The sequence below is a fragment of the Carex rostrata genome, chromosome 34 (genome assembly GCF_964058835.1).
Source record: "Carex rostrata chromosome 34, lpCarRost1.2, whole genome shotgun sequence".
NCBI classification, from domain to species: Eukaryota; Viridiplantae; Streptophyta; class Magnoliopsida; order Poales; family Cyperaceae; genus Carex; species Carex rostrata.
Window position 1 is genome coordinate 1,873,832 of NC_135951.1, and position 26,087 is coordinate 1,899,918.

The 26,087-nt window shown below is 33.0% G+C and overlaps 3 protein-coding genes across 6 annotated transcripts in view; all 3 read left to right on the forward strand.

Annotated features, from left to right (window-relative positions):
* LOC144549004 (putative disease resistance protein RGA3) overlaps positions 1–26,087 on the forward strand; it is an 87,641-nt gene that overhangs the window by 36,088 nt on the left and 25,466 nt on the right. For 2 of the 4 annotated variants that reach the window (XR_013509538.1, XM_078297747.1), the window contains exon 3: positions 11–250. The exons of 1 other annotated variant lie outside the window; for it this stretch is intronic. The gene's annotated coding sequence lies outside the window, so the exon portion shown is untranslated. Of the gene's footprint in view, positions 1–10; positions 251–26,087 lie in introns of those variants that run through there. One more of the 4 variants, XM_078297750.1, reaches the window with a different exon arrangement.
* On the forward strand, positions 12,611–15,820 carry LOC144549075 (anthranilate O-methyltransferase 3-like). Its single transcript, XM_078297828.1, has 4 exons — positions 12,611–12,694; positions 12,960–13,364; positions 14,000–14,275; positions 15,445–15,820. Exons 1-4 carry the CDS (start codon positions 12,620–12,622, stop codon positions 15,802–15,804), a joined length of 1,116 nt encoding a protein of 371 aa, XP_078153954.1. The 5' UTR covers positions 12,611–12,619; the 3' UTR covers positions 15,805–15,820.
* On the forward strand, positions 18,382–23,708 carry LOC144548853 (putative disease resistance protein RGA3). Its single transcript, XM_078297566.1, has 4 exons — positions 18,382–18,741; positions 21,653–22,222; positions 22,348–23,639; positions 23,699–23,708. The coding sequence occupies exons 1-4, from the start codon at positions 18,382–18,384 to the stop codon at positions 23,706–23,708; spliced, it is 2,232 nt and encodes a 743-aa protein (XP_078153692.1).

Sequence of the window (26,087 nt, forward strand, 5' to 3'; positions counted from 1 at the left end):
TATTTTGCAGAAGCCATTTTTGTGCAGGTTCAGGATGTGGGAAGAGGACTACGAAGCATATCTTCGTGACATTGGAGTTGTGGGCATGCGGAGTTGAATACAACTTGCATGTATTAATTATATCTATAATACAATTAGTTGTTTCTATTTATATTAATTTTCTATTCATAGTAGCTTGCATGGTTTTATATTATTTGTTGATTGGTACCTACTATTGTGTGTTTTTAATATAAATAAATGGATATATATATACACACACGTACGGGGCTTCACCCTAATAAAAGCACAATTAAAAAAATATATTCTCATAAATTACCAAGGGCTCAAAATTAGTTAGTAACAAATGCCATAGCTAAAATAATAAAGAGACCTGCCAAATGCCAACACAGTAAAAGATGGCGTAAGTGACATCTGCCGTCGGTCGAACAACCGCACGCACGAGATGACATTAGACCCTTAACGGCGTCAAATATCCAACGCCGTATGTAGGATCGCCATCAGTTCATTACAAAGTAAATCCGATGGTGTTCTACATTAAACGGCTTATTTAACAACCGAAAAACGATTAATCCCATTGGTCCCTAATTTTCCAACAGATGGCATTGGTGCTTAATGCCATTGGTTTCCTCCGATGGCATGTCTGTGGATTTGCTATCGGGGTGATATGCATCGGTTCAGAAACCGATAGCAGAACGCGATTACAACCGATATAAAACGCTTTTTTTGTAAAAGTGTCAAGTTCATTTTATTGAACATCTCAAGACACATCAAAATCATCAAAATTGTTATAATTATATGATATTTATAAACGCAAGAGGCAAGCGCTTTAGAGTGTTAACGGTGAAAACAATATTATGAACTACTTAAGCGATAGTGGCTCCGGATTAATAAAATAGAAATCCAAGGCAAATATTTTTTATTGCTGGAGACAATTTTGTCCAGGCTCTTTATGAATTAACGTAAGTCATGTTATTTACAAGGTTAATTTTATTTTATTTTAAGTCCAAACTATATATAAAATGTTGAAATAACAGCACCGACTCAGAAGGCCCAGCCCAAATTTAGTTATACTAAAATATTCAAGAAGCGAAGTTGGTAACATGGAATTATTATAGAAATTTACAGATCTAGGTTAGAGTATAATCTAGAAAGTGTCTAAGTCGGTTAAATGAACATGTACAATTTAGAGAAATCATCAACCGACTTCTAAATTGTATAAATAGGATGTAGAACTTAGTGTTTATGTGTGTCCGTAATTGTAGAGAAAATTGAATGTGAGTGATAAGTTCTTGAATAAAAAAAATTAGTCTACTCCTCTCTTCTATCTAAGTTAATATTCAACAAGCTGTTATTTCAACGTAAAATTTAAATTTGTATATTGTCCTTGTTTAACGCAATGTATGCTTCACACTTGTAAACGGGAGTAGGAGATCAAATTATTCTGCAATTATTGTACTCTAAAAGAAGTGAGATTCTTCAATTACCCATGTCTCGTCTGTCATTAATTTGTAATTTACTGAACCATTACCATGCCGTAGCATCGTACCAGTCGTGTGTCCAATATGTGCAATATTTATCCCATTTATGTTCCTGAAAAAAAAAAATATACTGCTAGTTAATCACCATAACCTCAGATGTGTGTGTGTTTGTGTCAGTTTGGGTACACTATTGCCGAATGGGTGTGTCAGTATGCGTACCTGTAATCACTAATAATAGACTCCGAATGGTTACACCACTATTGCCACCATCACGAGAGGAGTTGAGCCTGGTAGGGTTCTTCATGCAGAGAAACTTGGAGTACTGGAACTGGTAGAGGAGCCCGGTGCGCTGGCTGAAGCAGCCCCAGATGGTGTGATATTTATTCCTCCTCGCTGATCATATTCTGTCTGATGCACACCGCATCAGAAAATATATTGGCCATAGCTCGCGGGTCCAATCCCTGCATGACCGCTTGAAACAAGGAATTAGTTATAATTAATTGAAGGACTATATATAAATTACAAGGACTTAATTCATAGAGCAGGCCCAGCAATTAATAATCTGAGAGGAACAGGAGGGCTAGGCCTTATGGGCCGTTGTAGCCCAGTATTAATTAATGGATCAACGCACGTTAATTACATGCTACATGCCAATTTAGAATAATTTAGTTTGAATTTAGATTAAAGTAGTACAAATTTAATGTAGGGTATTTTAGGGTCTGATTATAATGTAATTTATTTTTAATTTACTTTAATTTATGTTTATTTACTGTAATCAGGTATTATTACAAATAAAAATATATTATTCTGAATTATTTCGACTAATTAATTCTTTGATATTTCTAAATGTGATATTTGATTTGTTCCAGCCATTATTTAGGATAATTACAAGTTAATACGCATCGCATTGTGATGAAGTATAATGGAAAGATATATAGATGCTGCTCTGAATAAGCTGGGTCTCTACCAGGTTGCCATATAATTAACCATCAAAATAAAATGAAAAATCAATGTATTAAAATTATATTACTTGTAAATATTTTTTTTACCGCTTGACTTTGTACTAAACAAATTTATAAATTTATAAATTTGACATGTAAACGCATGACTCGTGAAGTAAATCAGTTTCAATAGTTTTGATTCATCATTTGAAGTCATTTTGATAGATTTTGATGTTAAGTTCCCCAATTCGTTGATGAACTGAACATCCTAGTTCTACTCACAATTATATGTATTTTTATAAACACAAAAAACAAGCAGTTCAGAATGAATTTAATATTTTAGTAATATTATTTGGAATTAAAGTTGAGATATTAGCGGTGAAAAAAAATGATATACTACATATGAAAAAAAAAACAAAAAAACATTGTGTCAGTAGTTTACGAATAAAATAAATTAAAAAAAACGAAGGCAGAACATTTTTATTTCTGGAGCCAATTTGTCATGTCTCTTTATCAATAGACATATGTCATGTTATTTACAAGCGTTAATTTTATTTTTCTATATGCAAATTATATATAAAATTTTTGCATTTGTCTATAATGCGTGCATCCTTAAGACAAAGTATATTACATATTTTGCACTCTAAAGAAAATTATTTAGCTTCGTATTAAAAGCAATTTTTGAACGGTGGATTCAACAAAATTCAATTTCTTTATATACCAAAGATAAATTATTTTAGAAATATAATAAAACAAAAAATAGGGCGTTTCTCTTGTGACGGGTCAGCCAACCACCCACTATATATACTAGTTATGTCTCGGTTGAACAACGATAAGGGAGCGCTTAAAATAAAAATATAAAGCAACGATGCTAAGGAATGGAAATGAGAATCAATAATTTTGAACTAATTTTTACTGTTCATCGTGGGAAAAATAACTTGGTTCTGAGTGAATTTTTTTTTCCCACGATGAATAGTAAGCTGCCGAACAGGGCCTAAGAGTGCGCTTCCCACTATCTTCAACTTTTTCCTTTATGGATGTTGTCGCTGAGTAAATATAAAGTATTCAAGGGCTGCTGGAACAGGGTCAGCCTGGTTGGTTGGACTGGGAGCTCTGGGAGCTGTTCTGACAATCGGTTCTGGTTGATTTTAAATAGTTTTCTGTAAATTTGTTTGATTCCTTTCACATGGAGCATCGTAGTACAGTTTAAAGTTGATTATTGGAATTAATTTTGAAATTTGATTATTGGACACATGAAATCAACCTAGCGGTTCATAACCAAGTTTATTAGATTGGAGTTTGTCATAGAAAAAGTGATATTTTCATGAAATTAATATGAGAGAGTGATCAATGGAAGGCTCTAGGATTAAGTGATTAATTCGCGAATTTTATGAATTTTTTCCGAATTTTTTCAAGAACAATTATTTTTTTGGTTATTTTTTTGCTCCCTTGCAGGACTAAGATTTCTGATTCGGATAATTCCGAGTCATTTCCGAATTATATCCGAATTATTTTCGAATCACGAACTTTTGATCTTGCCGAACCGAACTCGAATAATTCATTTGTCACTATGCTTGTTGGTTCATTGGTATGAAGGTCCTTGTTGGTTCGTACGTCCTCGTAAATCTGAACCAAGTCTTGTTTATTTTTAAACATAAATTTTTGAAAGAATTTCATATATACCACTCAAAAATTGTGAAATTATATATTTACCATCCAAATTTTTATAATTACATATTTACCATCTAAAAATCTAATAACTCACAAATTTACCCAATATAACTTTAGTATATATCAAATATACCCAAAACTCAGATTAATTATATTAAATTTTTTTAAAACTATAATTAATCAATGATTAACTTAACACTCTTTCTTTCTTTTCTTAGAACTGTTCTTCTTTATAATATAAAAATTAAAAATAGATATTCCAAACTGAACCAGTAGTAAAATACAAATTCTCAAATTCAGTTACTGCTCTGATAACGAGTTGCGATATCAGCATTGAATTCAGTATGAGTTATTTTGATGAAAAAGTTAAGAGTGGTTACCTTGTTTTAGACGATTAAGCTAGAGTTTGAATCCTTATATCCGAGTCTGCTGCCCCTTCTCTCTGAGTTGAAGTGGGAGAGACGAGATGAGGATAGAGTTTAAGCAAAAATAGGAAGTTACGTCAGAAAAGACGAGAGGAAAATATGTGTGCAAAGGATGAAGGGGCAGAGAAGAAGAAGACACTAAATAACTTTCTAATTATATTTTATATAATCTTAAACTTAATTAATCTCATTTTTTGATTAATTGGATAAATATGTGAGTTATTAGATTTTTAAATGATAAATATATAATTATAGAAATTTGGATGGTAAATATGTAATTTCACAATTTTTGAGTGACATATATGAAATTCTCCCTAAATTTTTATGTTTGGTATAGATCTAAACCAAGCTTAGTATTTTTATAATCTACATTTTAGTATTTGGAAGGCAAAATACCTAATTCCCATAAATATGAAACAAGTATGGTATTTTTAAAACCTATATTTTGGTGTTTGAAACACAAAATTCCTATGTCTGGTAGCTCTAAACCAAATCTGGTAGTTTTAGAACTTATATTTTGATATCAAAATCCTCAACCCTAAATTTCTACAAATTATAATAATTTGTATTATTAAATTAATAATAGAAAAATAAATAAATAAACTAAGGTCATATTATTGTTAAAAGCCCTTTGTACAAAGCCCATTCGACAAAATCTAATCCCATTTTCAAAACAAAAAATATATTATTGTTAAAAAATAAAAATAGAGATCATAGGCAATGAATTCCGAAACAGTGAATTCTTTACTCGGTCAAGATTTGATCAAAATGAAAATGAAAATTTATGTTACTATATATGTAAGATAATATGGATTCATCTTTTAGCATGTCGGCAATTGCACTAAGTTATTAGGTCCCTACGCAAAAGAAAAAAAACATGCTCTAGTCAAGTCTTTCTACTGTGTGTGTCTGTCCGATACATGATGGCTTCACATGCAATGTACCTTTCTTTTTACTAAACATGATATGTCGCTTTCTCTCTGTTTTATTGAGATATTGGGAATATTGCTCAACATGTACTGCCTTGTTAAATGTTGTGAAAGCTATCCAACATATATCAATGTTCGTACAAATAGCACCTACAAATATTAAAAGAGCCATCTATCATGGAAATATTAATTTTTTTTGCAGATTATGGAACATTTAGTTTAGAGAGCGCCTAACTGTTTCTAAGCAACAATTCTCTATTCTGTCTCTCAGAAATTAACTACGTATTTGAGAGACCAGTAACTACTTGGAAATCACCAACTACTTAAAGGACCATTCGATATTTAAAATATTTTACAACTAGCGCGCATAGATATGGATGCATATGCGTAAGTATTAACATATAATATATCAATTGATCATACATAAGATCCCAAGTATTTAAAAAAAAAAAAACTGAACATATATATCAGCATTATTTTATCTCTCATCACACACTCAATTTTTATACGTTTTTAGAGTTGGATTTTTTTTCTTCGTTCAATATCATCAATATTTCTGATAGGGAGAATGTACAAATTGCCCTTCATTTTCAAACAAAATATCCCTCTTCATAAATTATTAACAAAATGCCCTTGTGGGCTCCACTTTCTCTTCCCTTTTCTCTCTCTCTCACTTCTCCCCATTTACTCTCCATCATTTTTTATTTAAAATGGAGGGTTATGCAACATACTAACAAATATAAAACACATTTCATTGCATTTCATTGTTCCATAATATGTTGTGTTTTATTTAAGAAACCAATCTCCTTATGCAATTTTTTATTTCAAATGGAAGATTATACAATAGACCATAAAATATAAAACGCATCAAGATTGGTTTATTATTTAATGTTGGTGATTAAATTGCTTTCAATGTAAAAATTGTAATAAAATTATTTATTATTATGTTATTAATATTTTCTACTAGATCCATGAAATCTGTAGCAAATATTATTTTCTTAATATTTTGTACTTTATCCATAAAGTTTGTAGGATGTAGCAGATATTTATTAATTTTTTTTTGTTGCTGATTAAATTGCATTGAAATTGTTTCATGATGTGTTAAATTAGCTCCATGACATGAATTAAAATGAATGACACCCCCCATACATTCTTTGTACCAGTTTGAAATGTGCAGTAGGAAAAAAAATATTTTACTAGAAACGACAATTGAAATTTAAATAGTTGAATTTAACATAACAACATTAGTTAAAAGAATGATTAAAAACATTATAAATAATGATATAAAACGCATCTGTTCCTACTATGTACGCAAGGTTGAAAAATGATATAACAAAAATAATAAACTAATGTTGATGCGATGAAGTACAAAATATTTGCGACAAAAAAAAATTCATATTTGCTATAAAAATAATAAACTAATTTAACACATCATGAAATAATCTCAATGCAATTTAATCAGCAACAAAAAAATTTAATAAATATCTGCTACAACCTACAAACTTTATGGATAAAGTACAAAATATTAAGAAAATAATATTCGCTACAGACTTCATGAATCTAGTAGAAAATATTAATAACATAATAATAAATAATTTTATTACAATTTTTACATTGAAAGCAATTTAATCACCAACATTAAATAACAAACCAATCTTGATGCGTTTTATATTTTATGGTCTATTGTATAATCTTCCATTTGAAATAAAAAAAATCTGCGTAAAGAGATTGGTTTATTAAATAAAACACGACAAATTATGCAACAAGAAAATGTGTTTATATTTGTTGGTATGTTGCATAACCCTCCATTTTAAATAAAAAATGATGGAGAGTAAATGAGGAGAAGTAAGAAGGAGAGAAAATGGAAGAGAAAGTGGAGCCCACAAGGACATTTTGTTAATAATTTATGAAGAGGGGTATTTTGTTTGTTGGTTTGAAAATGAAGGGCAATTTGTACATTCTCCCTTTCTGACAATCTGTAAAAAATTTTGTGAATATAAAATCACAAACATCTTTTACCCAATTTCTTTTCAAATAAGATTTATGATTACATACTTTTGAGTTGTCTGTCGTGCAAGTGTAATACATGAAAATAATAATAATATTATATATAATACATGAAATATACTATTATATTTATTCATCTAATATATTCGAATATCTAGCCATTAAAAATTTCAAACTTTATTTTCCCCAGCCTTCAAATTTAAAAATATACAAACTGGAAAGTTCATAATTTTGTGAGATACAAATGAAATCTTGGGGGTTGCGCTGCTACTTACCGTTTGATCGTTTTAAAATTCTCGGTGCTCAAATTTCTAATTATCCTTCCTAAAAATCCAAACATTTGTACACTATACTGATTACTGCATGCATGCTGCGCAACAAAAGTAGCAATTAATTCATGGCAGATCCGAAGGGCAAGAAGACAAAATTCACCTGATCTGCATTCAGGTCCAGCTGCACAAGAGTACTAAACATTAATATATATATATAAATTGACTAATAAGCAGAGTTGTTGGATGGAAAAATAAATAGCTTCCCCTTCTTATGAATTATTACTAAACATGAATATATATATAGAGGTTGGCTAAGATCAAAGTGGTAGTTCCTGAGCTTTGGTGCTACCAATTCGTTTTTCAATTTTCAAAGTTGAAAATGTCGATCCGAACCGTTCAAGTTGTTCTCCATATTAAATTGTGCTTGGAGACCAAATTTTACATAAATTATATGTTCAACTTGATTGCTAATAATTATCGCTCCAGTCGACGCCTATCTCATCTGTTGGTAATAATTTCTCATTTTATTCCATTCTAACTTCAATTATTGATCGAGTGTCTATCTGATTTGAATTCTGACTACGTCGCAGTGATTATGAGTTGTTGTTGAAATCCGATTTGGAGTTCCGAAAATCTTGCTATCAGGTAACCGGACTTCTCTATAACTGTGTTTTCGTTTTGTATGGTTGATTTGAATATTGGTATTGCATATTGAATTATGATAGCATATTTAACGGGATAGCGGGTATGAGGTTGGAATTTGATATGTAATTGTAGCCTCACATTGTTGGATGGATTTCCCTGTGAGTTGCTGGCCTTCCAATGTTGGATGGATTTCCCATTGGATTGGCGGATTAAAGAAATTGTGTGATGAGATTCTGGGAATTGCCTGTGACAGGGATTACACGTGTGTGAATATGATGTGACTTGTTTTATGGATAACCTAGACTGACGTGCTATTGCTGGTTAAATATGCGTGCATAATTTGATGTGAATTTGTGTGGATTAATCCGGTCTATTTAAATGGTTGTTAAATTAAGCCTATTATAGAGAAGTGCATCGTTAAATAACCGGTTACTGAGCTTTGTAGCTGACTCCGTTTTATTGTTTTGTTTTCATTTCTGTTGGCGACGTAGGTTGACGGGCCAAGGAAAGGTGTGAAGATGCTTATATAATCATACTCCGGATGATAAAAATCTGGGGTGTGACAATCCCACACCCGGACGCCATCCCTCCACAATTTTTGGAGGTCCTCAATTAATGGTGCGAGATATACATCTATGTCATTTCCGTGTTGTCTGGGTCCTTCGATTAGTAATGATATCATTATATATATGCGTCTCTTGCACAACCAATGAGGAAGATTTTAGATGCATATAAGAACTGGCCAAGTACTGTGCCGACAGCTCATGCTTCCAAACGGACTCATTCCGCCTGTGCTCACCCCTAACCTAAGGTTTCGTGATTCGTCATCAAATTCTCTGAAATGTCTATAATATTTCTCCATTGAAGAGAATCAGCCGGGTGTCTTAGTTTACCATCCCTTTTGCGCTCTTCTTCATGCCAACGCAACAATTTCGCATCTTTGGGATTTGCAAATAACCGTTTGAATCTCGGTATTATTGGAAAATACCACACCACCTTAGCCGGAGGCCGGCTCTTTTTTTCTTCATCGTTACAATCGTCAGTGTCATGGTCCTTACGTTTATACCGTGAAACACCACATTTAGGACAAACATGCATGGCCTCGTACTTTCCACGGTACAATACACAGTCATTCGGACATGCATGTATTTTTTCGATCTTCAAACCCATTGGACAGATCAACTTCTTCGCCTGATATATTGTAGACGGTAACTCGTTGTTATCTGGAAGCATTTCTCGTAAAAGTTTTAATAAGGACGTGAAACTCTTATCGCTCCAACCATTGTCTGCTTTTAAGTTCAATAATTTCAACACAGCTGACAGTTTCGTAAATTTGGTACACCCAGGATATAACGGCTTTTTGGATTCATTAGACAGATACTGAAATTTTTTATATTTTTTATCACTAATTTCATCGTCCACATCATGTAACATGTCCTCTAGATTTTCAGTAAAATCGTATTCTGCATTTTTATCGATAATATTCATCTCCGGCTCATCATCCTCGTTGTAATCAAGTTCAACATTAATATCAAAATTTTCGACATTCTCAAAATTATCGTTGCAATCAAGTTCAAAATTATCAACAATTTCTACATTCTCATCATTCTCTTCCAAAACAGAATTTATATTGGTACCACTACATTACCCAATTGTCTCACCATGCATAAACCAACATGTATATCTTTTCTTAAATCTCCGACAAATCAAATGAACTCTAATTTCTTCCGAGTCCCCAAATCTTATAAAATTTTTACAATCTCTACATGGACACAAAATGTCGTCATCTTTTGTCTTCACTCTATAACTCTCAGCAAATTTTATGAACTCATCAACGTGAGCCAAATATTCTGCACTATCACATCGCAATTCGTACATCCAACTTCGATCCATCTGTAAATTAAATTAAAAAAATGATTCCAATTAATCATGGTGGTCAACATATATATTGTTCCAAATTCTTGGCTTACGAAGGGCCGGTTTACAATCCTAACCCACTCTTTGAATATTATGCCTCATATGTGAATACATATTAGCGAGATTTAATTAGTATTTGAGAAAAATTCAGCAGCATTTCCCATTAACTCCCCAAGTATGCGTACAAACCACATACTCGTAGGAGCAATAAGGAGAAATACTGTCGAACTTTTCTCAAATACTAATTAAATCCCGCTAATATGTGTTCACATCCTAAATGAGACACAATATTCAAATAACAGTCCAAAACGGGGGACTATCCAAAATTAATCCCTATTGGATTAATTTTGAATGGGCATGGACCTAAAAGCATCAATAGGTCGGTTATTGGACCACAATACACTAATTATTTACATTATCTTAACAAATCAAGCATGCATGCATTAATTGATAATTGACCTAAATAATTAAGTAATAATAATTAGTAACAGAAAATTAGAGAAAGAAAAGAGAAATATATATATATATATATATATATATATAGGATTTGGCTAATATGCTATGGGTAGCTAAGAGGCCTCCCGTGCTACGGCTCAATATTCGAATTTTAAAAATCCTAACGGTCGATCTGAACCGTTCATCTTGTTCTCCATATTAATATGTGCCTGGGGACCAAATTTTACATTTTTTGGAAATTTTTTACTATTTTTTTAGATTTATTGAATATCGCTGTTTTTTATGGTCCAGATTTGTCTGAAAAACAGCGATTTTCAATAAATCTAAAAAAATAGTAAAAAATTTCCAAAAAATGTAAAATTTGGTCTCCAAGCACATATTAATATGGAGAACAAGATGAACGGTTCGAATCAACCGTTAGGATTTTGAAAAGTCGAATATTGAGCCGTAGCACGGGAGACCTCTTAGCTACCCATAGCACTGTAGCCAAGTCCATATATATATATATATATATACAACTAACCTTAATTAGCAAGATAGAGAGGAGAACTACAAATTAACTTCAAAGATATATCTCAGATTCCAGCCAGCTCCTTGTGCGCGCGCAGAAATCAGACCAGCATTCAATACAGAGAGAGAGAGAATATTAATTAATTGATCAAAACGGCGCTGCTGGAAAAGGAGAAGGCTGGCCTTTTATATAACCAAAACCCTACAATAATCTTTCTACACGGATTTTTAAGTATAAAACCGTGTAGAAAGCTTTGAGAGAACTACACGGACTTTTATATAAATTGCCGTGTAGAATTACTCTTCCTACACGGACTTTTATATAAACAGCCGTGTAGAATTCTCTTTTATTTTTCCAAGTACTTTTTTTTTCAGCTAGCTCCAGTTTTGCTAGCCAGTACTTTCTATATGTTTTCAGATAACAAATTAAAATAGAGAATTTTCAAAACAGAGTAAGCAAAATATGAAAATATCAATTGCTATTAATAATTGAAAAGTGCCAGTAGGGTTCACAGAGGGAAACATGAAGATACATGCATATATCTTCATATTACCCACTAAAACCTTATTGGCAAACTCATGTCAGAATCTTCCTTGTTCTTCTTCTCTTGCGAAGGTGTTTAGTTTAGTATTGGAGAAATGAAGCAAATCACATGGGAATTCGAGATGTATGTTATCAATTATATCAGACCACTCATCTTCATATTCCAAAAACAAGGAATTTGCGATCCGAATTAATTTATAAACCTAAATCTCCACCCAATTGTTAACTGTGAGAGGGCGCGAGAGTAATTGATCAAAACGGCACTGAAAGGAGAAGGCCTTGTTATATATAACCAAAACCCTAAAATAACCTATCTACACGGCTCTTTATTAAACGTCCGTGTAGCTCTCTCAAGCTTTCTACACTATTATTTAAACAAACATTCGTGTACAATTTCTACCTTTCTACACGGTTCTTTAATAAAATATCCGTTTAATAATAATCCATGTACAATGCCTAATAAACGTCCGTGTAGCTCTCTCAAAGCTTTCTACACTTATTCTTTAATAAACATCAGTGTAGAGATCCCACAGATATTTTGAGCTTCCAAAAAATTACAATTTCTTCACGGTTTTTATATAAAATTGTCAAATCCGTATACAATGTGCAGTGTACAATGACCATTTTTGTAGTAGTAGCAACAGCGCAGCACTTGCACGATTTGCCGTGTTGTCCTAAAGGGACATGTCGATTCCCTTACCTACGATCTTAGATAAGTAATATGGCATTTGACTATGTTGACATTCGCATATAAGTAGTACCTTTGCACAGACGCATATGCATTGTAACTAAAGAGAAGGAGATCAGGAAAAGGAGGCCGGAGCATGAAGATAGCAAAAGTTCTTTGCATGGTTGGCGGAAGCGGTGAAACAAGTTATGCTGCCAATAGCAAGTTGCAGGTGGGACTCTTTTTGGCAACTGCAATTTTATTAGATCTAGTAAAGGTAAGAAAAAAAAATTCTGTTTCCTAAAATATGTACAATAAGATTAAGTATATCAAGTATACATAATCCTTTAATGCTGTTATTGTTTATGGATATAAGAAGTATATATATAAAATGTGTTATAGTTTAAGGCCTAAAAAAAGAACATGATTAACATTCTCTCATGCTGTTATTGTTCATGGATATATCAAGTATATAACATGTGGTATTATATTATCAGGAGAAGGCAATACTAATGGCCAGACCTATGCTCAAGGAAGCAGTCGGAGAAATATACAGAAATCTACTTCCTGAGAAGATGGTGGTGGCTGATCTTGGCTGCTCTTCCGGCCCGAATACATTTGCCGTGTTGTCTGAAGTGATAAAAATGGTCAGCAATCAATGTCAGGGGGTGGGACAGCAGGTGCCTGAGATTCAGTTCTTCTTAAACGACCTTCCCAATAACGATTTCAACAGCATCTTTCAGTCGCTAGACCATGTTGACCAGACGTTAACAGCAGAGAAAGATACTATTAGTGTTCCCCATTTTGTTGTGGGCTTGCCCGGATCTTTCTACGGTCGACTTTTTCCTCGCCAGAGTGTTCACTTTTTCCATTCCTCTTATTCCATCACGTGGATTTCTCAGGTATATACATGACCTTTTTTGAAGAGTTTCTTTTTGTTTAATAGTAACACAAGGAACAAGATAATGAGATCAGGATTATACTGAAGATAATTCTAGCACATATTTAACTTTTTATGGTTCATTAATTTTTTTGTGAAACATAATTACATATATTTAAAAAATATTGTTAAAAGTAAAACTTAGTATTATAGATATGTTATATGTTATTTTTAGAGATGCAAAGCTGAGGAGATAAGAAATTTTGTATATTTTAACAGGATATATATTTTTCTGTTACACAGTGCCTATATATATATATTACAGGGTCAATATGACCGTTGGAGACTATCTTCAATTTTCGCTACAGTAACTGTCTAAACTATTCTACATATTAATTTTACATATAAACCCTTGACTTATAATAAATTGTTTCTAAGGTCATTTATTCAACATTATAATTAAGTAATTTAGATAGAGAGTATATCAAGTTTGAGTGATAACTGTAAAATTATTATATATATAACTGAGTCGGAAGTCATCTATTATCTATATATGACTGAAGCCCTTTCATCGTCATGCAGCTCTATAATATTATAACGATTTTTCTTATATAATCTAATTAATACATATGTATATAAAAATATAAATATGTGTAGGTACCTAAAGAGATAGAAGACAATAGAAATGGTATGCCTCTAAACAAAGGAAACATATACATTGGAAGAACAAGCCCACCTGTTGTGGTGCAACTATATCAGGAACAATTCCATAGGGACTTCTCGCACTTTCTCAAGCTCCGCTTTGATGAGCTTGTACCTTGTGGTCAGATGCTGCTATCATTTACGGTAAGGAATAAAAAGGGCATATTGGATGGAGAGCAAAGCACAATCTTCGGAATAGTTACTGATTCACTGGATTCAATGGTCCGAGAGGTATTAGCAAAAATCCTATAGTGCATTTAAAATTCTTTACAAAATTTTCAATTAAAATTAGGAGGGTTCTGATTAATGCACCATGGTTTTGTGATACAATTATGCTCCACATATTATTTCCATTTCGAAAGTCTGAACAGTCAATCTGAACCTCTCAACATGATTTTCATAATATAATATATTTGGAGATTAAATTTTATATTTTTTAGTATTTTTTTACTATATTTTTAGGTAGGTCTAAAAAAGTGGTATTGTACCTATCTAAAGAAATAGTAAAAGTTTTGGTAAAATATAATGTTTGGTCTCCAGGCATATTTTATTATGAAATCATGTTGAGCGGTTCAGATGGACTGTTTGGATTTTAAAACGGAGATTAAAATTACAAAGCATAATTGAAGCACAAAATCATGATGCATTTGAACCCTCCTCTTAAAATTATATGACTCCGTTATATGGAGGAGGATATTTCTAAAAAAAAAACACGAATCTGAGTTCCAAAAGGTTCCATATATATAATTATATATAGCTCGAATGCATTAATCAGAATTAAATTAATAGTTTTCAAAATTAAATTAATAACTAACCACTCAAACAAATCCTTGAACAATCGATCTTGTCGTTCTTCATAAAGATTGGTGCATGCAAAAATGTTGTTAGATCATGTTTGAATATAGTATTTATACAAGACACAAGTTAAATTCCAGGTTAAGAAACATGATGTACGTATTCATGTCCACCCAAGCAACTCTTGAACTTGGTTGACAAAATTGTAGATAATTAGTACATCACTAATAAAATTCAACAAGAATAATTAGAATCTTGAAACTTATAATATTAATAAGAATAGAAAATATAGAAACTTATGTTTCCCAAATTTAATAAATAATGGAGTAAAATGTATAAGTTCTCCGTATGGTTGCATTTGCATCAAAATTGTTTTATTCTGAAGGAGCCTTCCATTATTAATTCCTACTTGAGATTGCATTAGATTAGATAATGCAAAGATTAAACATACCATTTAACACAGAAGCTGTTAATCTTAAGGCCAGTGCAAAGGTTCAGGGGCTAGATAGCGAGAGATACATACATCTCATTATTTCTGTCAAAAAAAAAAAATTGAAAACATCTCCCACTTCGGTATTTCATTGTGCATTTCTTTACATTTTAAGGGAATCATCGAAGAGGAAAAGTTGGACACTTTCAATCTACCTTTTTATGCGCCTTCTACTGAAGAAGTGGTGGCAATTGTAACCTTACAAGGGCTCTTTGAAATTATCTCCTTTAAAACATTTGTGTCGAACTTCGACCCATTTGACGATTTGGATGACCATGCTGAGTTCGACAATGTCCAAAGCGGCACAAATTGTGCAAAGGTCATGCGGTCTGTGTTAGAGCCGATGATTGCATGCCATTTTGGTAGCGCTATAGTGGATGACTTGTTCTCAAGATTTGCCATTAATGTTGCGAAGCACCTACTCAAGGAGAAGCTAAAGATTTTTGTCTTATGTCTCTCACTAAAGAGAAAATAATAGACCTAAATCCGATAAAAATGTTTTCCGAACAAAGTTTGTTAAAAGTGTTGTGTTGTTTTGGTAGCGCTATTCCAGGCCTTGTGTTGTAAAGTCTTATATTTTATATTTTGTGTTGTTTTGCCTTAATGTTTAGAACATGTTTCGCATGGATATTAGACAGCTTGCGATACTCATCTCATTTAATTATTCTACCATAGTGTTCTGTCTTCCAATGCAAAAAAATATATTAAGTTTGGCTCTATATTAAATCGATCCTACCATTAATCAACTACTGTGTGTGATGTGTTGTAATTGTTGTGTTGGAAGATTAAAGAACATTAATAATTTAGAAGATGCCAAACGAGCTAACCTGACAAATAAGTGCAAACTTGAGATTTTAGAGTTATACTGGAATGGTCCCTTTTATATTCCTGACAATGTGGACTCACGGCTGCAATTAAATCTCATACCAGAAGCTTGTGAAGGTGGGATAGTTGGCGCAGAAGATGTACATTTTTTGCGTTTCCAATGTCCACATATGCTTATAACTCATTTTTGCGTTTCCAATATCCAAACGACCAATCCGAACCGTTTATCTTGTTCTCCATATTAATATGTGCTTGGAGACCAAATTTTACATTTTTTGGAATTTTTTTACTATTTATTAAGCCACTTTGAAAATCGCTGATCTGATGGTCCAGAAAATTTTACTGTTTTTTTATGTTCACAGCAAAACAGCAATTTTCAAAAATGTTTAATAAATAGTAAAAAAATTCCAAAAAATATAAAATTTGGTCTCCAAGCACATTTTAATATGGATTAAACATCTAACGGTTCGGATCGGTCGTTTGGACATTGGAAACACAAAAATGAGTTATAAGCATATGGAAGTAGAATAGTCAACCTCTCTGTCTCTCTCTATATATATATATATAGAGAGAGATTGACTAATGTGCTTTCGGTAGCTTATGGGCCGAAATATACACGGTCCAAATTTGAAAATTTAAAATTCAAAAAGTCGATATGAACCGTTCATCTTGTTCTCCATATTAATATGTGCTTGGAGACCAAATTTTACATTTTTTTAAATTTTTTTACTATTTATTAAGCCACTTTGAAAATCGCTGATCCAAACGCCTTTCATGCACTTGTTTTTTGCATCGATCTATTATCTCAACATCAAAATTAAGTGTATATAATTAGAGGTGAGACTATGTTACTATGCATAGCGCGCATTATGTTTAATGCCATGATAATATAGGATCACTGAGGAGTCTTTATTAAAACCTCATAATTTTACAAAAAGGAAAAGAAAGCAACGTGGAATACTATTTAATACAACTTGGTAAAAATCAAAGCTCTGGCTCAATATTTGTACACAGAGTGTTAGGCATGTTGTGTCTACCACAACAAGAATGAGACACTTTTTGCGAGGATAAAAAAATGACCTTTTGCGACGGACTACTCTCATTGTTCAGCTTTTTTTTTTTTTGCGACGGTACTTTTTGCGACGAACGGCCATCGTAAATGCGTTTTTTCCCTCGCAAAAAATGTCTACTTTGTTGTAGTGTACATGTATCCATTCTGTGTGTGTGAACGACACCCAGTTTGCACTCAAAATGTACCCAGACATGTTATGTACACCCATAAATGATTTTAATTACTGGAAAGCAATTATAATAAAAAATGACCATTTAACCCTACTAAAGTTAAAAATTGAAAATTAGCAACATATTTTTTTATTCTATTTAATTTGTACATGTAATGATTTTTTTCAAACACCCAAAGTAATGCGTAAAATTAGATTAAAAAAAAAAAAACATAGGAGAAAATTTGATAAATAATAAAAACGACCAAATTAGAACATAGCTTTGTTCACTATTTATTGATCATTTTTTCAATATTTTTCTTATCTTGTTAAAATATTTCTAATTTTTTTGTGAAATATTTAACAAAAGCATGTTTCGAAATTTTTTTGGTACACCTAAACACGTTGCGTCAATTATTCGTACCATGCCTATATTAGTAACATATATTATGTCGCATGACACATCAAAACACTTCTAATTTTTAAACCGTCTTGATTAGAGTGCCCCACGTCCCTAATCCATCCATACTCGTCAAAAATAACAAAGTCAAAAAAATAAAAATAAAAATAGGAAATGAAGACTAACACTACGACTGTTTAATTTGAAAAGTTTTCTTTACCAACTATTTGTTCATTTATTTATTCGTTTATTATATTGTTTTGTCATTTCTAGCAACTTGATGTTAGTAATGTGGGCCCTCTTACAGTCACGGGCTCACCTAACAATTATCAATTATCACATCTTTTAGAACAAGTACCAATAAATAAATGAAGTTAAACTTGTAATTGGGACTTCTGAGCAATAAATAAATAAAACGATGCATTATTGTAGACTTGAAATAAAAAATAAAAGAAAAGTAGAAGTGAAATAAACGTCGACTGTAGCTACTCCTCTGATCTAAAGACTCAGTTGTGCTTTACTCATTTCTCATTTCACAACTCAGATATAACAAACCATTCATTCTTTCATTCCCCTCCCTCTCCACAGAAATCTATACAGAGCAAAAATGGCAGGGAAATTGATAACCTCTCTACTCTCTCGAACCACCAATTTGCTCCCCACAATTAGAGCCTCTGGGCAGGCTCCTTCTGCCTCTTCATCAAATTCTAATGACTCAGAAAGGGAACATGCTCATGCAGTTGAGAACGATCTGGAGAAGCTAATGAGAACTCTGAAGCGGATCAAAGCAACGCTATACGACGCTGAGGAGAGGGAGATCAGAGATCACTCCGTAAAGCTCTGGCTCAAAGAGCTCAAGATGGTCAGTTATGATGCTGAAGATTTGCTCAGCGAGTATCGGTACGAGGTCACACGTGTCCAAGTAGAGGCAAGAAAGGCTTCTCAGGCTTCCGGTTCTCAGATGGAGGTTAGTGCTTTGTGCATATAGAAATTAAATGGATCTTACTTGTGCTTGTATTTTTTTTTCGTGTTGCATGTGTTGTACTGAAAGTAAATGGAGGATGCTTGAATTTTGTTTTCCTTTTATTCGTTTTGGCTAGTCCTGCCTAGTCATAATATTGATGTTTAACTCAAACAACAATAATCATTTAAATTATACATAATTAAGTACAATGCATATTGTCGTAGTGATATCTAAATTTTTTGTGTCAATCGAAATGTGCTCCAAACCAATTATATCAATCAATCATATTGGTATAGAATCAAAACAGCTTTTGTTATTATCGTAATTCAACTAGTTGTGGTCACATATACCTATATAATTAAATGATACAATTTATAATACAAACTCTCGCTAAAACTTTAACATCCGTAATTTTAATATATTTGCATAACGTATTTTGAACTTATTTATAAAATTGAGAAACTTAAGGGTCTATTTATAAGAATGCAAAACTAGAAAAATTTCAACTTGGCATTATGGCCACGTGGCCTATGCATAGGTTGCCATTTGTTTTCACCACCGTTGAAACTCCCTTTAAATTTGCCATTTTTTTCACTTCATTGGATGACAATGAAAAAAGAAAACAACAAAGTATAATTGAAAATTAAAGAGCAAGAGAGAAAAACCAAGAATAAAATTTGAGAAAAAGAGAAGAAAAGTTTTGATAAATATGATGATATTTGATTTCAAGTCCGATTGGAATTCCGACTACGTAGTGTTTATTCTGAACAATTATTGCAGTTTGATTTGGATTCTCGATTAATCACTATCAGGTAACTGGACTTCTCTATAATATGTGTTTCCAAGTTGTTTGGTTGAATTGGATTTTAGATTATAATGCATATTTAACGGGATAGCGGGTCTGAGTTTCAAAATTGATTTGTGAAATGATATGATTATGTGTTCTAAGAAATTGTGAAATGATATGATTGTGTGAAATGAAATTATACATGTATTGTTTGACTTGTTTTATTGATAACTCAGACCCAGGTGCTAAACCCGGTAAAATTTGCAGATATATTTGGTTTGAAATTGTGTGGATTAATCCTGTATGTTCAATTGGATGTTTAAATAAGTCAATTATAGTAAAGCGTGTCGTTAAAAAATAACTGGTTTCTGAGCTTTGTAGCTGACTCCGTCTTGTTTCTGTTTGTTATTTTTGTTGCGACGTATGTTGATGGGACGATGGATGGATGCGAGGGTGCCTCTCTTGTCGTGACTCCAGGCTAGGTGGCGGAGTCGTGACAGTTTTGGTATCAGAGCATTCGTTCCTCGAACTGTGTTTGGTCTAGGTCCATGTTTCATTTGTTATTTATATTCTGTTTGGGTCCATGTTTCGTTTGAATTTTGAGGACAATTCTTTTGAAGAGGAAGAATTTGTAACATCCGTATTTTTAATATATTTTCATAATGTATTTTGAGCTTATTTATAAAATTGCGAAACTTAAGGGTCAATTTATAAGAATGCAAACCCTAGAAAAATTTCAACTTGGCACTATGGTCACGTGGCCTATACATATGTTGCCATTTTCTTTTCACCACCGTTGAAACTCCCTTTAAATATGTCATTTTTTTTTCACTTCATCGGATGACGATGAAAAAAGAATACAACAAAGTAAAATTGAAAATTAGAGAGAAAGAGAGGAAAAAAGAAAGTTTTGATAAATACGATGATATTTGATTTCTATGTCCGATTGGAATTCTGACTACGTCGTGTTGATTATGAACAGTTATTGCAGTTCGATTGGATTATAGATTGATCACTATCAGGTAACCGTACTTCTCTATAACCTGTATTTCCGATTTGTTTGGTTGAATTGGATTTTGAATTGAGTTTTGGATTATGATGGATCTGAGATTCGAATTTGATTTATGAAATGATATGATTGTGTGTTCTAAGAAATTGTGAAATGATATGATTGTGTGTTCTAAGAAATTGTGAAATGATATGATTGTGTCAAATGAAATGATACATACATTGACTTGTTTTATTGATAACCCAAACTTAGTTGCTATTTCCGGTTAAATTTGCAGATATAATTTGATTTGAAATTGTGTGGATTAATCTAGTCTGTTCGATTGGATGTTTAATTAAGCCAATATAGAGAAGTGTGTCGTTAAATAATCGGTTTCTGAGCTTTGGAGTTGATTATGTATTGTTTCTGTTTGTTATTTTTGTTGCGACGTACGATGGATGGATGCGAGGGTGCCTCTCTTGTCATGACAAAAACTAAATTTTTTTTTAAAGTTAAAGATCTATAATTGAGATGGTGCTCATGTGAGTGAGATGCTCATGAAACATTTGGGTGGCAATATCTCTTTATAAGCGGATCTTTCATATGGGTTTCTTTGAGCGTCTTCAATTGATTCGCCATCGGATTTATCGTTGCAGCCACTTCATAGCTGGTTTTAACTACTTACCACTCATCTTGCGTACCGAACAATGTCCCATAAATGGAACTTGCCCCAACAATGTCCCATAAATTCTCGTCATGACTATGACACCAATTTGTTAGTATTTGATATAAATTTAGTATATTTTAGTAGTAAAAGAGAGAACACTCTATAATAGAAATTTAGCTTCTATTATTAATATTATCTTACTCTCTTACATGGAAAAGACATCTTACACATTATATAAATACTAGCAACGTAACTTTTCTATACACACTTTTTCATTAATTAGCATTTACTCTATTTATTTTGTAGATACGTTTACATACCAAGACAAAGGCAGCCTATTACATTACAACATGATTTTCTCGAGGATTCCAACATTAACTATTACATTTGAAGCACTAATTAAGTTTATAAATTACCATACAAATTATATACAAATTTGATTTACTTATGCAATGCATTTCGTTTTTGACAGTACATTGTTCCAATGCCTGCTGGCATGGTAGATCGTCTTAAGAAAATAAGAATTCAGTTTGAGGAAATAGCGAAGGACCGTGAAGCCCTCCAATTAAGGGAGAATGATGGGGTGAAGCATCCAAACAACAAAATTTCACGAACTCCAACAGGGCACATGGTGGATGAGGCAAGCATTTTTGGCAGAGGTGCTGAAATAACAGAAGTCATCAATTTCTTATTGTCTGAAAAAGAAAAGTCTTTTTCGGTCATTTCAATTGTAGATAAAGGTGGCCTTGGAAAAACCACAATTGCGCAACTTGTCTACAAAGATAGGAGGGTTTCTCAGTGCTTTGATTTATTGGGGTGGGTATGTGTCTCTGAGGAATTTGATGTCAGGAGGCTCATTAAAGCAACCATTGAATCAGTCTCCTCAAAAATTGATTATGGTTTGAGTGAGTTGAGCCCATTACAAAAAGAGCTTGCAAAAACTGTAAAGGAGAAAACGATACTACTTGTTTTAGATGACGTGTGGAATGAGAATCAGAGTCTATGGGAGTTGTTTCAGGTTCCTTTGAAAGAAGCAAAGATGGTCAGAATTCTCGTGACAACAAGAAATAAAAAAGTTACAGAGGTTATGCAAACAACAATATGTTTTAGCCCAACAAACTTGCCTGAAGATTCTTGCTGGCAGTTATTTCAATATTATGCATTTAGTGGTACAAGATTATGAGAAAGTGTGGTGGGTTGCCATTGGCTGTGAAGTCAATTGCAAGCCTCCTTAGACATGAAACAGATGAAGAGGGTTGGAGAAAGATTCTAGAAAGTGATCTGTGGGAATCAAATCCATCGAATGATATATTTCCAGCACTCCAGATCAGCTATGCTCATCTACTGGTCTACCTTAAGCCATGTTTATTATTTTGCTCAACGTACCCAAAAGATTATATATTAGAAAAAAAAAATTTGATAGAGTTATGGATCTCTCATGGCTATATCGAATCCAGGGGCAAAAGGAAAATAACAGAAATTGGTGTTGAATATTATGAGGAGTTGAAAGAGAGGTCATTTCTTGATGATTTTCTTGACCAATCTTCAGAATGTTGCAAGTTGCATGATATAATCCATGATCTTGCTCGGCTTAATTCTGAGAATGAACATTATTCAGTAGAGATCAACCAACCAATTGATATTCAAGAGGGAAGCGTTCCACAAGAAACATATCATTTATTTGCACGAGGTTTTGCGGGTTATATAAATCAATTTCTCCAACAAAATCTGAAGGGTTTAAGAACTCTTTCTATGGATATGAGAGGTTGCACTACTTGTGGCGGAGAATTGGAGCACCAGTATTGTATAGACAATACAAAGGCATATATAACCTCACTGCCGAATCTGTCGAAATATTATGAAGAATGTTGGGGCGACATAGGCACGTGTAACCTTACTAAATTTGAAGCATTAAGGGTATTGGAATTGAATGGGTATAGTTTGACAAAGATTCCACACACCATTTGCCAGTTAAAACATCTTGCCTATCTTGGTATTATTTCTTTTCGTCTCAAAGTTTTGCCATTATCCATTGGCCTCCTGTACAACTTGCAGACCTTAATTCTTGATTGCCCTTTCCTTGAATATCTACCTGAAAGTATTGGTGATCTTGCTAACTTAATGAGATTAGTTATTAAAAGCGATGAGTTAAAGGAAGTGCCTTTAGAACTCATAAATCTTTGTAACCTACATGGATTAACAATTCGATGTAATTGGATTCAAGCATTGCCTAATACAATAGGCTGCCTGAGTAGTTTAGAGGAACTTAACTTGTTGCCTAATATTGTCAATCACAAGCATGATTATGTTCCTCATGGCCTTGTTAACTTTCCGACAATAAAGACAATGAAAGCATGGTTGAGAGTTAGAACTATAGCTTGGTTAAAGGATATGAAGGACCTTGAAGGAAAACTCTATGTTGAGGGATTAGGGAACATGAATAATTTAGTAGATATCCAGTGTGCTAACTTGAGAAATAAGTGCAAACTTGAAACTTTGGAATTATGCTGGAAATCAGAAAATTATGAATTTGCTTCCGATGAAAAATCGTACATGTTGCTTAACTGTGAGAAATCAGACCTGAGGTTAAGCCTTGTACCAGAAGAAATCAGACCTGATGTAGATATTTCACCTTTCTATGAAAAAACAGACCTAATATTAGGCTGCATACCGACAGATGCCGGGGTCGGGTTAGTTGATGCAGATGATGTAGATATTTCACCTTCCTATGTGAAATCAGAGCTCATATTTGGCCTCCCAAAAGCTGCCGAGGACGGGTTTGTTGATATAGATTTTGCTTTGTTAGAATGCCTCCAGCCACATCCTAACCTCAAGAAACTTCTACTAAGCTGTTATCCTTCTGCCACATTATCAGGATGGATGAGGGATCCATCTTCATTGCAGTCAATTCAAGAGATCAGGTTACAAAGTTGTACCAATATTAAATCTCTTCCATTTAACAATCTTCCCTCTCTCAATCACCTCAACATTCAAAGATGTTACAGTCTCCAAGTTCTGCAGTTCGAGCAATTGTCCTCCCAGCTTGAAGAATTGCATATTGCAGAATGTCATGACCTGGAGTTGATTACCGGACTAGGGAATCTGAATATGCTGGCTACACTCGAAATTTATTCATGTATTTACCTTAAATCACTAGTTATGGATGGGCTGCAGTTGGTCGAATCTACTAAGCCCTTGGGTGATTCCTCTCATGAAAAGCCACATATTGGCAGACAGAGCATTGCATCACTTAGAAGGTTAGAAATCAGTAACTGTTTATTGCTTGGTGTTCTACCAGATGGGTTGATTCCATCTGGACCTTCATGTTATGTGCATGTCAATCGTTGCGGCTGCCCTGACTTTGAAATTGGACATCTACAATAAATCAAATCAGGTTTGAAATGTTACCGTTATTATTTGAATATTTAATTTTAGACCTGTGAACTTCATTTACTTTTATGTAATGAAAAGCCTTGGTAGGATTTGTCACTGATTAAACTGCTCCTAGTTCAACAAAACTACAAAAGAACATTTCATTCTTTTTCTTACTTGTTTGTTGCTGCTACATAAGCTCTTGTCCAATTTTTTTTTGTTGCAGCTTTGTTCAATGATATATTCCTTTCGCCCAACAAAGGACATCTAGGAGTCCCCTGAAAAATCCTCCATAGAAATTAATTTACTATTCAATTTGTTATATGATTTGTAATAAATGGAAGGAATTTACTTGTGGGAGTCATTTTCATTCATTTTGAATTTTTCCTATACTCCTTTTTTTTCAATTCTTCTCATCTTAAGAATCGTTAAATAAGCCAACTGCCAATGTTTGCAAGTTGTGTGGATCTCCCCTGTATTTGTGTTGAGTTGCTCAAGAGAGGGAAGGTGCTCTATATTAATGTTTAGAGCAGAGAAGGATTTCAAGTGGGTGTCTGTATGGAAAATTTGTAATGTGTTGTGCCATGACTATGGAATAGGTATGTTGGTGAACAAAATTCTGGGATTTCAAATGTTTTACTAACAATTCTTAGTTTCACATCATTTTCTTTTGATTGAAAATATGTTAGTGGACTCATGAGTGATGACCTGATCAGGTGATTGCGGAATAAACATATCAAAATATTCATTGCATCTATAGTTTCTTGTCTTGTTTGTTTTATTTGTGGGGAAATATTTTACACCTATAGCAGAACTCTCTCTGTTTCTTTTTGTGAGTACAAGCTATCAATAGTGAAAGAAACTTTCCATTTAAAGTCTTTCTAGCTTTCATGAAAATAAAGATTATGAAATGTCTGAATTTAAAATATGTGCACCTATATTCCCAGAAAAATTATTTTTTAAACGGCACTTCAATAATCTACATTCGATTTTTGCTAATGGGTGACAATATCAGTTTTGAGCGGTTCTAAAAATCGGAATCGGTCACTTGACTATGGAATTAGAATCGGATTGGAAACTCGTATTTTTTTGGCAGAAACTTGTTTTGTACTAAAATAATAAGAAAATTTTGGTAAAACAAATAATTTGAAAAAAAAAAAACTATGTTAAGATAAAAGACTACACTCAAATAATCCACTGATTATATAAATATAATACAAGCATTACAACTATAACACACATTTTATTACCAGAAGTTATGCCGAGTTGGCTTGTTCACCTCGTCGTTGTTGTACAGATCCAAATAATGAAGACATTAATATAGTGTCAAATGAAAAAATATATGGGCCAAAAATTGGCTAACTCGACTGAGTGAAACACTGTTCAACCGAGTTCTGATAAAAAGATCGCTTGGACGCGGACTCAAGTGAAACTCGAATTGGGACCGTCTTGTCAACTCGGACTAGGCCGATTTTTGAAACCATGATTTTGAGTCTAACGTCTTCCCTTGGCAAAAAAAAAAAAAAAAAGGTGAC